Here is a 14,761-nt window from a genome sequence, read left to right as displayed (position 1 = left end):
ATGGAATTGTTATATATATATATATACATTACATATATGTAAATATGCTTGGAATATAATGTTATATGTAATTTGTATTATATAATAAAATATGAACTTTGGCAAAGTGAGTTCTCAGAGAAGGCTCCTCAGTGGTAGGTAGAAATTCCTTAGTAGTTGCTAAGGTCATCAAGCTAGCAGTGAAATTCTGCTTATCAGAAAGAGAAAGGAAAGATGTTGTGACTTCTCTATACATCGTTTACAACATAAGTAGAATGGCTGTCTACAAAAAAAAGTATTTTATGCTTGAGAAATCAGTCTACAAAGAATATTGAATGTCAGGGCATTCAATGTGTGTGTGTGTGTGTGTGTGTGTGTGTGTGTGTGTGTGTGTGTGCTGAACCTGGGCTTGTGTGTGTGTGTGTGTGTGTGTGTGTGTGTGTGTGCTGAACCTGGGCTTAAACTCAGGGGCTCAGTGGTGTCTCTGAGGTTTTTTTGTTTTTTGTTTTTTTGCTCAAGGCTAGTGTTCTACCTAGCTGTGAGCCACAGCTTCATTTTTTGCTTTTTTTTTTTGGTGGTTAATTAGAGATACGAGTTGCATCGAGTTTCTTTCTTGAACTGGCTTTGAACCATGATGCTCATATTTTAGCATCCTGAGTAGCTATGATTTATAGGCATGAACTACTAGTGTCCATTTTGAGCAAATGAAAAAAAACACATTAAAATCTGAACATTTTTGATCAAATGAAAAAATTAAAATCTGAACATTAAAATAAGTATCTAAATAATAACCTATAAACTTAAGCTCCTCATTTAAGAAAAGTTCACAAGTGTTCATTTTTAGCCTGATTTTTTTTCTAAAGGAAGGAAGATTGTGTGGCAGGAATTAGAAACTATGTATCTAATTTTTATAGTCTTTATATTTATATCCTTATATTCTTTTACTCTTATATTCTTTCTAGGAGCACATATCCAAAGCCTTATTACTCTCCAAGAACAAGAGCTTCTTGATCAGTGGGCTGTGTGTATCTCTCTGAACTGCTACAGTGTATGTCATAAAAAGGAGTTTGTTTACTTTTATTATGTTGACCCTTTAAAAATAAAGCACTGAAAATCTATTCATGAATAGTTCCACCACATGAAAAGCATGGTACATGGCACAATTTCCCAACCCCAATGTCTAGAAAGGGAAGAAGATCACCGTGTGTCTATAACACAGGAGCATGACTATTACCCCAAGCAGAGCTCTTCCCTAGAAATCACAGGTCCAGGTATTAGATGGAATAGCAAAGATTTGGTTTGTCTGGGTTGTATCTGTAATGCTACACATCATACTTTAAGAGTTGGCAAATCTGATCATACAGGAAATGACATAATGATATAATAATATCTTGTCACACTGAGACTCACCTGATTCTCATACATGCCACAATAAGAGGTACAAAGCATGTGCTGTCCACAGCTGTTTACCTCCCCTAAACTTCACTCCGTGTTGAGGTAGAATTAAGTGGTAAAGAAAAGTGAAACAGACAGGCATTGTGTCTCATGCCAACATTCCCAGCACTTAGCAGGCTGAGGCTGGAGGATTGTGAGTCTAAGGCCAGACTGGGTCATACAGAGAAAATCTACCTCAAAACAAGGAGAAAAACACTGAAATGCAATCAGTGTCCAAATAGCCTCTGTATCTGATGATAGTGTAAATGGCTTTGTGGGGGGCAGGGAAAGGGTATGTGAAGATTGGTCAAAGGAGATTTAAGTTTCTCTTACTCTATCTAGTAATACTGGGTTATAATATCAATGTGATCTAATCAGTGGTGCATAATTTTTCAGTATCTAATATGTTCTCTATTTTTGAGCACATTAATCATTCTCTTTTGCATAAAATCTAGTCTGGGTATAAATCATCACCATCCCATTAAGATGTAAACTTCCTAAGAAAATATAAGTTGAGGCAAGTTTTGTCTTAGGGGAGCAGAATTAATGTGGAAAGAAATTAATCTACCTATAAAGATTGCAAGAAGAATTCTAAAAATATGACTCAAAGCTAGTTTAGTTAAAGCCTGAGTAATTTAGGGAAACTGCCTAGGCAAGTAATTGGTATTGTACCAAGACTAAATATTTCACAGTTACATTTGCTCTTGCCTAAAAATAAAAACTAGAGCAATACAAGGGAAAACTGCCAAGACTGAAAATAATATGCAGCAGCTGTAAGTAATTGGGAGTGATCATCATAATGAGACAGGATGTAAGATATGTGTTAAAACCAGATTGGATCTTCCTGTTGACAACTGGAAGAAATCCCAAAGGTTTAAACCCCACACCTAGCCTGGGCACTTGTAAGAGAAAGTACCTCCAAAAGCAATCTTGGAATTAAGTCAGCCATTCAACCACTCTTTATATATGTAACCGACTGTTCTCCTGGCAAAGCTTGAGGGAAGAAAAGGAAAGGACCATTCTCCCTGAACTTGAGACTGGAAGCCAGAGGAGATTATTCAAGCATGTAGCAGAAAATGAATGGCACTGAAATGATATCCTTTCAAAGAAGCCAAGAAAATGTAGAAAACTGATACTTTTATATGCTAAAATGGAGGCTAACTCTGTAAGAACAAAGATTCTTCCATTGAACCAATATAGGTAAAGAAGGAAGCAAAATGTACTTGTTCTATAGAAAACTCCTCAAGCCAATCAGAAAGTTCCATGGGGACAGGGACCATCTCTCTTCTGTTCATTAGCTCAGAGTGTCTGGCACATAGCAGACACTTGCTAAATAAATGAGCTGATGCAGAAAATCTTGCTAATATTTGAGGGAGTGCTTATGGCTTGTTAGATGGAGTATTGGGTGGTTTACATGTATCAACACATTTAATCTCCTCAGTAACTTGAGATCACACCAATCTTCATTCCCAGATGATGACAGTGAACTAAGCAAAATGAAGAAAAATATCTAGTTTAGTACAGTTTGAAATGAGTGGAGTACCAATTCAAACCAATATCTTCTCTCCTCCAAATCTCTATATTAAATACAATGATATATTATAAAAACAGAATGGTAGCTTTAGTGTGGTCTTGTTTTGTGAACTTAGTTTTAAAAGGAAATTACAAAGAATAACAAGCAGTCCTAAATTTTGAACTGCAAAGGACACCAAAGCAGTCTCCTGATGCAAACCTTTATTTTATCACTGGCTTTTATCTGAAATAAATGGTCAGTATGAAACTGTGCAATATACTATTCAAAGACTGATAATCATCTCATTCTACTTGCAATCTTCACCTTTAATCTCAAAAATAAGTATATAGTGGTAACGAAACAGAACTATGCAGCCATCATACATTGTGCCTTAAGCATAAAACAATTCATTCGAATGAACATTGAAGTGAAATATTTCATACAAGTGATCTCAAAATATACAAATGCTAATATAGGAATATTTTCTCACATTTTTCAATACACATCTCGAATATATTTGATGGAAGATACAAATACAAAATGATAGGAAGGAGTGATTTGTAAGTTCAAAATGAAAAATAGCATAATTCTAAGTCCAAGGAAAGATAATTATAGGTTAAAAAGAGATCTTTTCTGAAATCAGGTGTAAACAGATGATTAATCATTTTTGTTAAAGAGTTTGTGAAGAGCTTCATGAGCTCTTGTTATTTTGAATGTTTAAGAATGAGTAAGACTTTCATAAGGAAAGAGGGGGAATAATGTCAACTAGGCTTAAGGATGTAATGTGTGCAAATGACACTGACAAGGTATTCATAAAATGGCTGTGTGATTGGAGTTAAGAGTGTCTATGAGTACAGTAAGTTGGCTATGGCCAGTAAACTAAGATCCCTGGATGGTAGACTACGAAGCTTTGGTTTGCCCCAACAGGCAATAGGACATTCGTGAAAGCTTCTGAGCTAACATCGACTTTTACTTTTGCTTCCTCTATTACAACCTGTTGTCCCCAGAGTAGTCATTTAATCATTTTTAAATATTCAAGGGTTCACATGCACTTTGTATCACTCAAAAGGAAACTAAACAAAGCCTTCAGCATAACTGTGCCTCTGATTATACCATCTATCCCTCCTACTTTTATTTAAGGTGAATATCACCTTAATATTTGCAGACAATTAAAAACATTATAGAGAACCTATAGCAGATCTAACTCTCAGAAGCACATCTGGGTAGTGCCTAAGGAATTTAGTTCTAGGGAATAGACCTAGGATAATGAATTAATATCTAGAGGGGAGGAAGGAGGGAAAGGAGGGGAGAAAAGAGAGAGGAAAAGAGAGCTATTACTTGAGCATCTACTAGGCACCAGACTACATGTCAGGAAACAGAACAATAAGACATCACCCAGTGCTAGCAATGAATATGTAAAAAAATTTTGCAATGTATTATCAAACTACTACAAAGAAATATATATTGTGATCTAAGAATGTAAAGGGGTAATCACTTTTGAAGTAGAAGGGATTTGGAAGGATTGCTTTACCATATATTTAAAAGACAGATTTTGAGGATTATTAATACCCTAGGCATTTAGGTTCTACTTAATTTATCATGGTAACAGAAAGAAATTGACCTTTTCTTTGTATGTTTAGCTTTTTAAAAACCTCTACTGAGTTATGAAGACATTTCAAATATTTATTTATTATACTCAAGGTTTTAAAAATGAACAGCAGTGATCTGCAGTTATTCAGATGCTCATACAGTAATTAACTTTTTATTCATATTTCATTTATAGTTCTATAAATGTTCTTCTAGGATATCATCAAGAGAAAGTAAGATATTCCATGGTTTTAATTAGATTTCTTGTATGTCAGATAAATACTAAAAAGCGATCTATTCAGTAACAGTCTTGCTTTATCAGCTCCTTTTTTAATTTTTACAACAGCCTATTTGTTGCACCCATTTATGCATTAAATAGTTGAGTTTCCTCTCTCCTTATGAAAAAGCAGTAGCTTCAGTATTGGAATCTCACTCATTTTAAGTCAACAATTGCAGAGTTGTGAACTCTCCCCCCTGGTGGAGGCCAATGAACCTTTCATCCCCTTTAATTTCGTAGAAGTATAAACAACACAGTTTATTCTTCTTGTTGCATGTCAACATAGTCATTTGTGATAGTTCTATTAAAAAATGGCCAGCTGGTAATTCAAACTCAGTGCAACTAAACTTCTCTAGATGTGAATTATGGATTCTTTCTTTATGGCAGTATTCAATCTCTACTACCAAATAATGCTTTAAAATCCAAGTAGTTAAAATATGTGGGTTAATTTTGTGTTATTATTGTTGTTGTTATTATGGTAAGAAGAATCCTTCAGGAGCAAATCTGGGGATGCCTGTGACATTTAATTTTCAGAACATAATATAACTCATACAAGGAGGCAAGTATATTCTTATGAAGTAAAATGGAACCACTCCAAAAACTTCAGCCATATCCTAAATTAATTTTTAGATGTTCAGGGAAATTCAGCATGACTCTTAGCCAAGTACCACATGTATCAAACCATGATATTTCTAACACACAAATATAGTTACACATTCAATTGCTTCAAATTCTGCACATTTTCCTTCAGCACAGAAATATAAATGCTTTCCATTACAATCAAGGCCAATGCACCTGCCTAGATCTCCACTTTCAATCCTCTCCCCTTCTGGCCTCAAACTTCATGGTTAAGCAAGACCAATCTAATTTTATATTCTTGAATTATATCCACTCTCTCTTTTCCTCTAGCTTTTCATGTGCTATTTTCTCTATCCAAATAACAGTTTTTTTAGGTATAATACTTTTTTGTCGGTAGTGGGGCTTGAACTCTGGGCCTGGATTCTGTCCCTGAGTTCTTCAGCTCAAGGTGAGGGCTCTACCACTTGAGCCTCAGCACCACGGGGTACAGCACTTTTAACATTACTCCCTTGCTCAGGCAGATTTAAATGTTCATTTTCTGGTTTACTACAATTTACATGTGCAACTCTAATGTTCATAGTTTTTATTATGATTTTTTGAATATTGTTTTCTACAAAGGCATTAAGAATTTCTTTCTCCACCCCTCACATTTTATAAAATGTCTATCTGATTAAAGAGATTTCAAAATATATGTATGAGCAAATATGTCAATGAATACAAATATTTACAATTCATATAAGAGGAATACCAATGTTAGTAACTGTTTGTTGAATAGCCCAGGGCTAGACCCATGCAATGGGTATTCATGCTTAATTGGCTATTCTTATGACAGTTCTGCCTTATTGCATTATTTCTATTGTGGTCATGAGAAAGCCAAAGCTCTGAGACGTTAATCCAACAGGCCATACATTCTCATAGAGCAAAATCAGATGCGAACCTAATTCTGTCTGACCCCTAAAGCCAATACTCAACTGTACAACCAGCTGCCTTTTGATTATTGTTAAGATCCTGAAAGACTCAAATTAGATTTTGATTTAATCTTTTCCATTTCTTTCCAGCTCCAAGTACAGCCCAGTATGGAATTACCGGGAGCGCTGACGTTCTTTTCTCCTGCTGGTACCTTGTGTTGACACTGTCCTCTTTCACCAGCATATTCTACCTGAAGAATGCCATTCTACAATAAATTTAAAGACCCATAAAAGGCTTTTAAGGATTCTCTGAAAGTGCTGATGGCTGGTTCCAATCTGGTACAGTTTGTTAAAAGCAGCGTGGGATGTAATCAGCAGTGCTTACATGGGATGATCGCCTTCTGTAGAATCGCTCATTATGTAAATACTTTAATTCTACTCTCTTTTTTTTTTTTTGATTAGCTACATTACCTTGTGAAGCAGTACACATTGTCCTTTTTTTAAGACGTGAAAGCTCTGAAATTACTTTTAGAGGATATTAATTGTGATTTCATGTTTGTAATCTACAACTTTTCAAACGCATTCAGTCATGGTCTGCTAGGTTGCAGGCTGTAGTTTACAAAAAACGAATATTGCAGTGAATATGTGATTCTTTAAGGCTGCAATACAAGTATTCAGTTCCCTGTTTCAATAAGAGTCAATCCACATTTACAAAGATGCATTCTTTTTTTTCTTTTTTGATAAAAAAGCAAATAATATTGCCTTCAGATCATTTCTTCAAAATATAACACATATCTAGATTTTTCTGCTCGCATGACATTCAGGTTTCAGGAATGAGCCTTGTAATATAACTGGCTGTGCAGCTCTGCTTCTCTTTCCTGTAATTTCAGCATGGGTGTGCCTTCATAAAATAATATTTTTCTCTTTGTCTCCAATGACTTCAAAATGTTTTAGAAATCCTACAATTTGGAAGCAAAAATAAACCACAATGATAAAGTTGAACTTTATCCTCTCTAAAGAACGAAGGAGCTATCAGACCGTATTGCTTCATTACCAGTGGGGTTTGAGGATTTTGCCCCACAATAACTCAGTTTTCATGATGAAAAACAATTTAATAACATGACAGCAAATGTACCATATGATTTCTGTAGTTGAAATTAAATGTTAGATCCTCTGTGGGAAATAATTCCCTTTAAAATGACAGCACAGTCTACTCAAGAGGTTATCTAGCAATACAACATCTTTTCTCTCACCATTCCACGCCAAATTGTAAAGATGATTTGGCAGAAAGGACAGAGTCCAATCACCTAATACTACATGAGTTGGTAAAGGTTCCACATGAATTTGGCTTTGTTAAGGTTAGGTTAGGATGACAGAGTGCTCTTGAAGACAGGAGCATTTTACATATATTCTGTCTGAAAACACCATTCAGTTAATAGTCTTAAATACACGTTATATTTTGTAAAATAAAGTTCCAAAATGTATTATAACACATACTCTATGTTAATAGGAAGCAGATCAATCCCCAAAGTAACTGATCCTTCAATAAAATCTTTTTATAGCCATTTCAGCTCAAAGTGAAGCCAAAAACTTACCATGCTTTATTTCTTCTTACATGACATATGTAAGATGTGATCCACTAAAAACAGGACATCAGTAATGAGAATACATTAAGATACATTACCTATTAAATTATTGTGAGTATTACATTTTTCTATGTAAAAAACAAAAACTACATTTTTGAAGGAAAATGCTGTTAGTCTAACTCTTATATTACAGGAATAGGCCAATGGTCTGACTTTTTAACCAAAGAAAGACCATAGCCTTGAAAGCCATTTTACAGGTTTGATGAAGTTGCCAATTTCAGCACACCTAGATTTCTACCAATAGTCACCTTTTGCAAGTCATAACAATGACAAGAATTTTTACAGAGGTCATACATATATGCGATAAGTAATTATGTCCTCGGAGAGATAAGTAAAAATTGTTACCTTTTTCAAATAAATTTAGATCCAAAGTAAATCATAAACATATTTTAATTAGAAAACTAAATCATAAATGAGGGGATGTAAATATACAGTCTTCCCACAAAATGGCAATAATATGACATAATACTATTAAATTTACTAGCTGTAAAGAATTTATGACACACTGACTAATGTATTAAAGTGGGTTTTTTTAAAATATGGCATTTAAACTTATTATTTATTTGCTTTTTTAAAAAAGATCTTTGTGGAATTGGTGAGCAAACTACAAAATATTTTCTTTGTATTGCAGCTTTAAAGTGGCACACTCCATAATAATCTACTTACTAGAAATAGTGGTGCTACCACAAAAGTGTTAACCATCTGTACCATTGTTTGAGAGAAAGAACCAGATCAAGAATGCATATTATACAGTGATTGTTTTCCTAGAGATAAAAATACCTCCTCTTTGTAAGGTTCGTAGGGTAAATGTGAGGTAAATTGAGGTATAAACTATGGATGAACCAAATAATTAGTTCAAAGTGTTGTCATGATTCCGAATTTGTGGTCTGGTGTTTTTCCATAGGATGTGACAGAAGTACAGTCATAGCTCAGTAGCTATATGTATTTGCCTTTCTGTTAGAAGAGACTTTCTTGAGTGGCATTTTTAAATAGAGGAGGTATTCACTATGTTTTTCTGTATCACAGCAGCATTCCTAGTCCTTAGACCCCCCTGGACAGAGTGAAATCATGAGTATTTATGAGTTCAATATTGTTCAAATAAGGCTACAGTATTTGCTTTTTTGTGTGAATGTATTGCATATAATGTTCAAGTAGATAATTTTACATTTATGGACATATGAAATGTCTGATTATTCCATTTTATCAGTCCTGACTGTACAAGATTGTTACAATTTCAGAATAGCAGTTTTATAAATTGATTTATTATTTGATCTATAACGAGTTTTTAGCTATTCATTCAGCATTATATTTTCCACAAGTTCCATTTGTGGGATTCCTTTTGTTGCCCCTAAAGTTTTTTTTGCAAAGATGAGAAATAAAGAACAGTTGAGAAAGAAGAATGAAGAGAAAAAATGGTATACAGGAAGGACAATAAAAGGAAGAGAGAAGAAAAGATTAGAGGGAAGGAAGAATGAGAATTAAGGGTAGTTAACTTACCCATTTGCATTCTCAGTTTAACAGCAAATGGTGTAATTATATTTTCTGATTACCTTATTTGAAATGTAAGTCCAGTTACACCATTAAGTTCCTATTGTGCAACAATTACACAATGAAAAGTACTGCCCAAGCTATATTGTATGCTTTTTTGAGACACTAAGATTTGAGAGGGAGAATTTCAAACATAAAGTCACTTTTGGGGGATTTGCAACTTCACTGAAAAATTAATGCTACATTGTAACATGTAAGCTATATCTAGAAAGTAGACTGGAGAGCTAAGAAAATTACCCAGATAATTCAGAACAAAATATATACATATATATATATACATAAGTACCCCTATGTGTGAAGTCAGAAAACGCTGAAAAACTGAACTATCAAAGTCAATCATCTATACTGATCAAATTGCCGAATAATTGTTAATTTACCCATTGTGCTTAGCTTTGTGACACAGCAAAAAGTTACCTATTTAATCTTTTCAATAAAAATTGTTTTTTTTGAAATCCAGAAATGATTAAAAAAGAGGTCAGGTTTTTAACTATTTATTGAAGTATGTGGATGTACAGTATTTCAATAGATATGAATATGAATAAATGGTATGCCTTAAGATCCTTTGAATATGTATTTACTTTAAAGACTGGAAAAAGTCCTTCCCGTCTTTTAGTAAAACATCCATATTTCATAATCTGATGTAAAATATGTTGTACTGTTTCCAATAGGTGAATATAAACTCAGTTTATCAAGTAAAATATGTATTTGACTGATTTTGAAATTCTATTAGTATAAGAGAATGAAGATATCATCACTAAACATGCCCCTGCCTTTCTCTTCATTTTTTTTCTCCATTACATCCATTATGATCACGGTTTTTTGGTACTCAAAATTCTACGAGCAGAAAACTTTTGATGATACAGTTTCCAAGAACTCTATACTATATCTGTCCTCTCTTGGGATTCCCAAAGGATTTGACCAACTCTCTATTTCTATCCTAAAACAATTGTTTAGAAACTTTTCTAGCTGAAATGAAGCAGAGTTAGTAATAGAAACTGATGATAAAATTCTGGTCTTGCACTTTAAGGAACTGAAGTTAAAATACCTGTAGAAGTAGGTGGAGTATAATTTCTTAAGAGAGCTGGGTATAAAAAAATGAAGAATGTAGACATTCCTCAAGATATTTAAATATAATTTATTTTAAACATGTTGCATTCATGATTTGGCTGAGAGCCCTAATTACTATCATATGCACATGAATCCACTGCAGATGAATGATTTATACTCCTCTCTCAAGCCTGTACCTTTGTGATGGTAAACTAAAAAAGTTAGAATCTGGGATAAGATCAAACTAACAACCAACCATAAAAAAGATCCAATTAGGTTTAGGAAGTTATTTTGAAATATGGGTGTTATTGCTATATGTATCAAATGTACTGCTATATGTATCAAATGCCTCTTTTCCAAACACTGATTCCCCCCTGGGGGAAAAACTGAAAACACACTAACATATCTGATTTTTCCACTGCCACATTATATCTTGACTTTTCCACCTTTGTCCTAAATGCAATTATAGAAATAGTTGAAGAGCTGAGGGACAGCGCCCAGGCCCAGAGTTCAAGCCCCACAACCTACAAAAAAAAAAGAAAAAGAAAAATCTGAATGAACTTTCTCTCATCATCCAAAGAAGTACATGCTTTTACATTCACATGAACTTTTTGTCAAAAAGTTCCAAATTTACAGAAGAAAGAAATTGAAATTAATATTTCTAGTAGATGGAGGACAATATGGCCCACCAATGGAACAGGTACTTCTCAATCTTTCTAGAGAAAAAGAGAAATATTTTTCTTTCTACTCCCTAGAACTTTCACTCACCATTATCCTAAGTCTAAAACAGTGGTCTCTAGGAATTAAGACCAAGCAATGTGTTCCACCTCAGAGACAGATGGAACATTGGAGTTAGCCCTCAAGTTTCAAGACTTTACCATCTTGTATCTTATTATAGCAAAACAATTTGGCATACATTACTACTTTGGCTTCCATAACACTTTTAAATAACTTAAAGTAAAAGATACTATTAATGTCACATATTGATAATGAAAATGAGATACAGAAATTTTGTCACTTGCTGGAGATTACAGTTCTATTGAGTAGAGTATCTGAGCCAAATATGGGATATAAAAATACCCCTAGTGTGTTTCTATTACTATTAGCTTTCCTAAGACTAGGAAAAGGACTGTGATCTCATTACCACTTCAAAAGCATTTATGTGTGTATTTATGTTTACATAGCTACAAATAAATTGTTTTATTTATGCATGCATATATTTATTTATATGCTATACACTTATTTTCCAGTGCCCCAGAAAGTGTAAGATTTGAAGGTAAATCAGATTTTGCAACACAGCTAAGACTTTATGCAAAGCATGCAACAGAGTTGGCTTCAGATACACATCTCCAGGCTGTTTTAGACCTCTCACTCTCCTCACAAATGAAGAATCTTGTCATAATCACATATATCTTCATTTTATATATCATTTTTTAAAAGACTAATGAGTCTGGCTGATCCATTGAGACTCCTCAGACACTTGCAATCAATAGAATGTACAAGGAATATAATTGAATAAGTGTACAAACTGCTCCCACACGTGTACATGTGTTTAACACTTTTCTATAAAATATTATCTTTAACCTTGAGTGATTCAAGTCAAATTTTATTAAAAATACTAATTATATATACATCTCTTTGTTCAGTGATAAAGGATCAAGGGAGCTGATGATGATTCTACGTTTTGATTCTAGAAATGAAACTATTTGCAGGTTAAAAATATAAAATATCAACATTAATGCAAATCTCAAGGGCACCACTTATTAGTTTGAAAAATACAGAAAATGTGACTTTTCTCATTCATAAAATTAGTGTGCAATTTTACTGATGAAGGAGATGGTGTGATGCTCAAATGAAATAAGCACACATTGCGGCACAAAGAATATTAAAATTAATATGCCAATGGAGATAAAACTGGCTTCCTCCAAAGTGAAGAAATTTCAGTTGACTCTTGGGCCAAAATACTTTTTGTTAATATCTAGAGAAAAAAACTTGTTTTGGTATTACTTGTCTACCAACTGGGAACAGTGTTCAAATACAATAAAAAATAAACACACCACATGGAAATAAGGCAACCTGAAATGCTCTACAATTGGACTCTCTAGTAGATGGAGACCAATGTAACCAGTAAATAACACACAGATTTTCATTGTGGCAAAAGCTTCTCCCTAAAATGATTAGAAGTAAAACATTTTAAAACATGAGGCATAGCTCAAATGACAGGTATTGGCCTAAGAAGTGCTAAGTCCTCAGTTCAAGGTTCAGTGCCTCCCCTCCCCGCCCACACACGTTCTAAATGAGCCCCTACCAGCGGCTTAAGGCTGTAATCTTAGCTACTTAGAAGGCTGAAAACTAAACCTCAAGACTGGAAATCAGCCTAGGCAGGAAGTCCATGACAATGATTTAAATTAACTATCAAAAAGCAAGCTCAAGTTGGTAGAAGGCCAGACTTGAGGACTAAACTGATGGACAGACCCTAAATTCAAGCCCCAGTACCTACACACACACACACACACACACACACACACAGGATCTATCCTGTTGAAAAATTAGTGTATTTAACACTTGTTAAAATAAAGAAAGTCCTTTGATTTTGGTTAAAGGCATTTATTTCATTATATAGTAGGGATTTTTCATCAACAGGAAAAAATTTAGTAACAACTGAGAAAGCACTATTTCATTAACCAAATACAAAAGCCATGTTAAGAACATTAAAAGAAGCTGTATCAAGAACTGAATGGTCTGCTTCCACTTAATGCTAATGAGCTCAGTACTAGCAGAAATTTTGGTTTCGTATGAACTACAGGAGGTAGCATGGTTCATTAGGCTTCCAAAGCTTTAAAATGTAAAAGGGGGTGATTTTCCTCCTTCATTTCAAGAAGATTGCTAAAAGCATTGGGATGTTCCTTGGTGGAACTTTGAATTTGCTCATTTCTTCATTAATTTTGACCTTTTTACATTCAAAAAAGTTAACTTCACACTAAACTACAGCAGACTTACACCTCCTGTGGTTCTGAATTGTGCTTAAACAAGCTCATGAGAATTCCTGAGAAATTTTAAGATTGTGTTTTTTAAAAAAGGACTTACTAAATATTTTTTGAAGATTATAATATGCTGACAATGGTTTTCTGGTTGTTCTAAAAGAGCCAGTAGAATCCACAGAACTCTTTTACAGTTTACTAAATAGTTTCACAATTGTAGAATATGGCTGTCCAGAAAGGCCACATTTCCCAGTTACACAGTTAACAAGTGATCTAGCAAAAACGTGGCTAATAGCTCATGTTTTACATACTCCTTAAGAAAGAGCTGCCAGATATTTGAAACTACTTCAAGTTGATGTCTTTTTCAAAACAAAATCATATTGCTTGCAACTGATTTGGAAAATAAGTTCATAAAGTTGGCAGTGTGATGATTCCACAGAGAGAGGGAGAAGGGAACATAGGGAAAGGGAAGGAAAGAATGTGAAGAAGAACAAGAAGAAGTTACAAGGAGCAACTGTTTCTGTTTAAATTCCATTTGCTAAGATTTTAGCATAAAGAACATCTTGTGATTTAATTAATGAGGAGAAGAGCAAATTTGGAATAAAAATTGTTTCTGGAAACATATCCTTCCTGTTGGTAGACAACTGGTTTGTGTTTTGAAAAGCCTTACTGTCTAATACCTTTAAATGTTGATGAGAATCAAGACTAGTTTAATTTTGTTTTGTATTTGGAATAAGTTCTTTTCTCTGGAAATATACATCCTCAACTTATAAATAGACAAAGCAATGTATGTTCAGTAATCCTTGTTTCCTTACAATAAAATGTTTGCAAGTTACTAACATAGCTTTATGACAAAAGGATATCTTTGGTCAAGTAAAACAATATATATTGGCCTCCATTTTAACATTAAGGTATATCCTTAGAATAGCATCATTTTAAACAGAAATTGTCACATGTTGATTTTTATTCATTCCTTTACTCATTCACTCATTATGCAAGATAATCAACTATAATTTAGACAATCTTCGAAGATTCATCTAAAGGCAATTGTCTGGTAAGTTCAGAAGACTGATACCAAATTTGAGGAGAAAGCTGTTGGATTTTTCTTCAAAAAAAAATCTGAGTGCTGAGAGTAAAAGAAGAACGACACAAGAAAGAGAGAAGAGGAGAGCAAATGGAAGAAAAAGAAAGGTGGGGAAAAGGTAAAAAAGGGGGGTAGGTCAGAAAAGGAAAAGAAAATAATAGTTTCATAAAACATATAT

At 33.9% G+C, this 14,761-nt stretch overlaps 1 protein-coding gene across 2 annotated transcripts in view; it reads left to right on the top strand.

Moving 5' to 3' along the window:
* Negr1 (neuronal growth regulator 1) overlaps positions 1-7,854 on the top strand; it is an 865,320-nt gene extending 857,466 nt beyond the window's left edge. The window contains exon 7 of one of the 2 annotated variants that reach the window (XM_013020560.1): positions 6,428-7,854. In XM_013020560.1, coding sequence (XP_012876014.1) covers positions 6,428-6,552 — 125 coding nt within the window. In that variant the 3' untranslated portion in view covers positions 6,553-7,854. The remainder of the gene's footprint in view (positions 1-6,427) is intronic. The other variant, XM_013020561.1, reaches the window with a different exon arrangement.
* Positions 7,855-14,761: the final 6,907 nt, after the last annotated feature.

Source organism: Dipodomys ordii, unplaced genomic scaffold (assembly GCF_000151885.1).
Source record: "Dipodomys ordii isolate 6190 unplaced genomic scaffold, Dord_2.0 Scaffold51, whole genome shotgun sequence".
NCBI classification, from domain to species: domain Eukaryota; kingdom Metazoa; phylum Chordata; class Mammalia; order Rodentia; family Heteromyidae; genus Dipodomys; species Dipodomys ordii.
The sequence above is the reverse complement of the archived record's forward strand: the minus strand, read 5'-3'. Positions and strand labels throughout refer to the sequence as shown.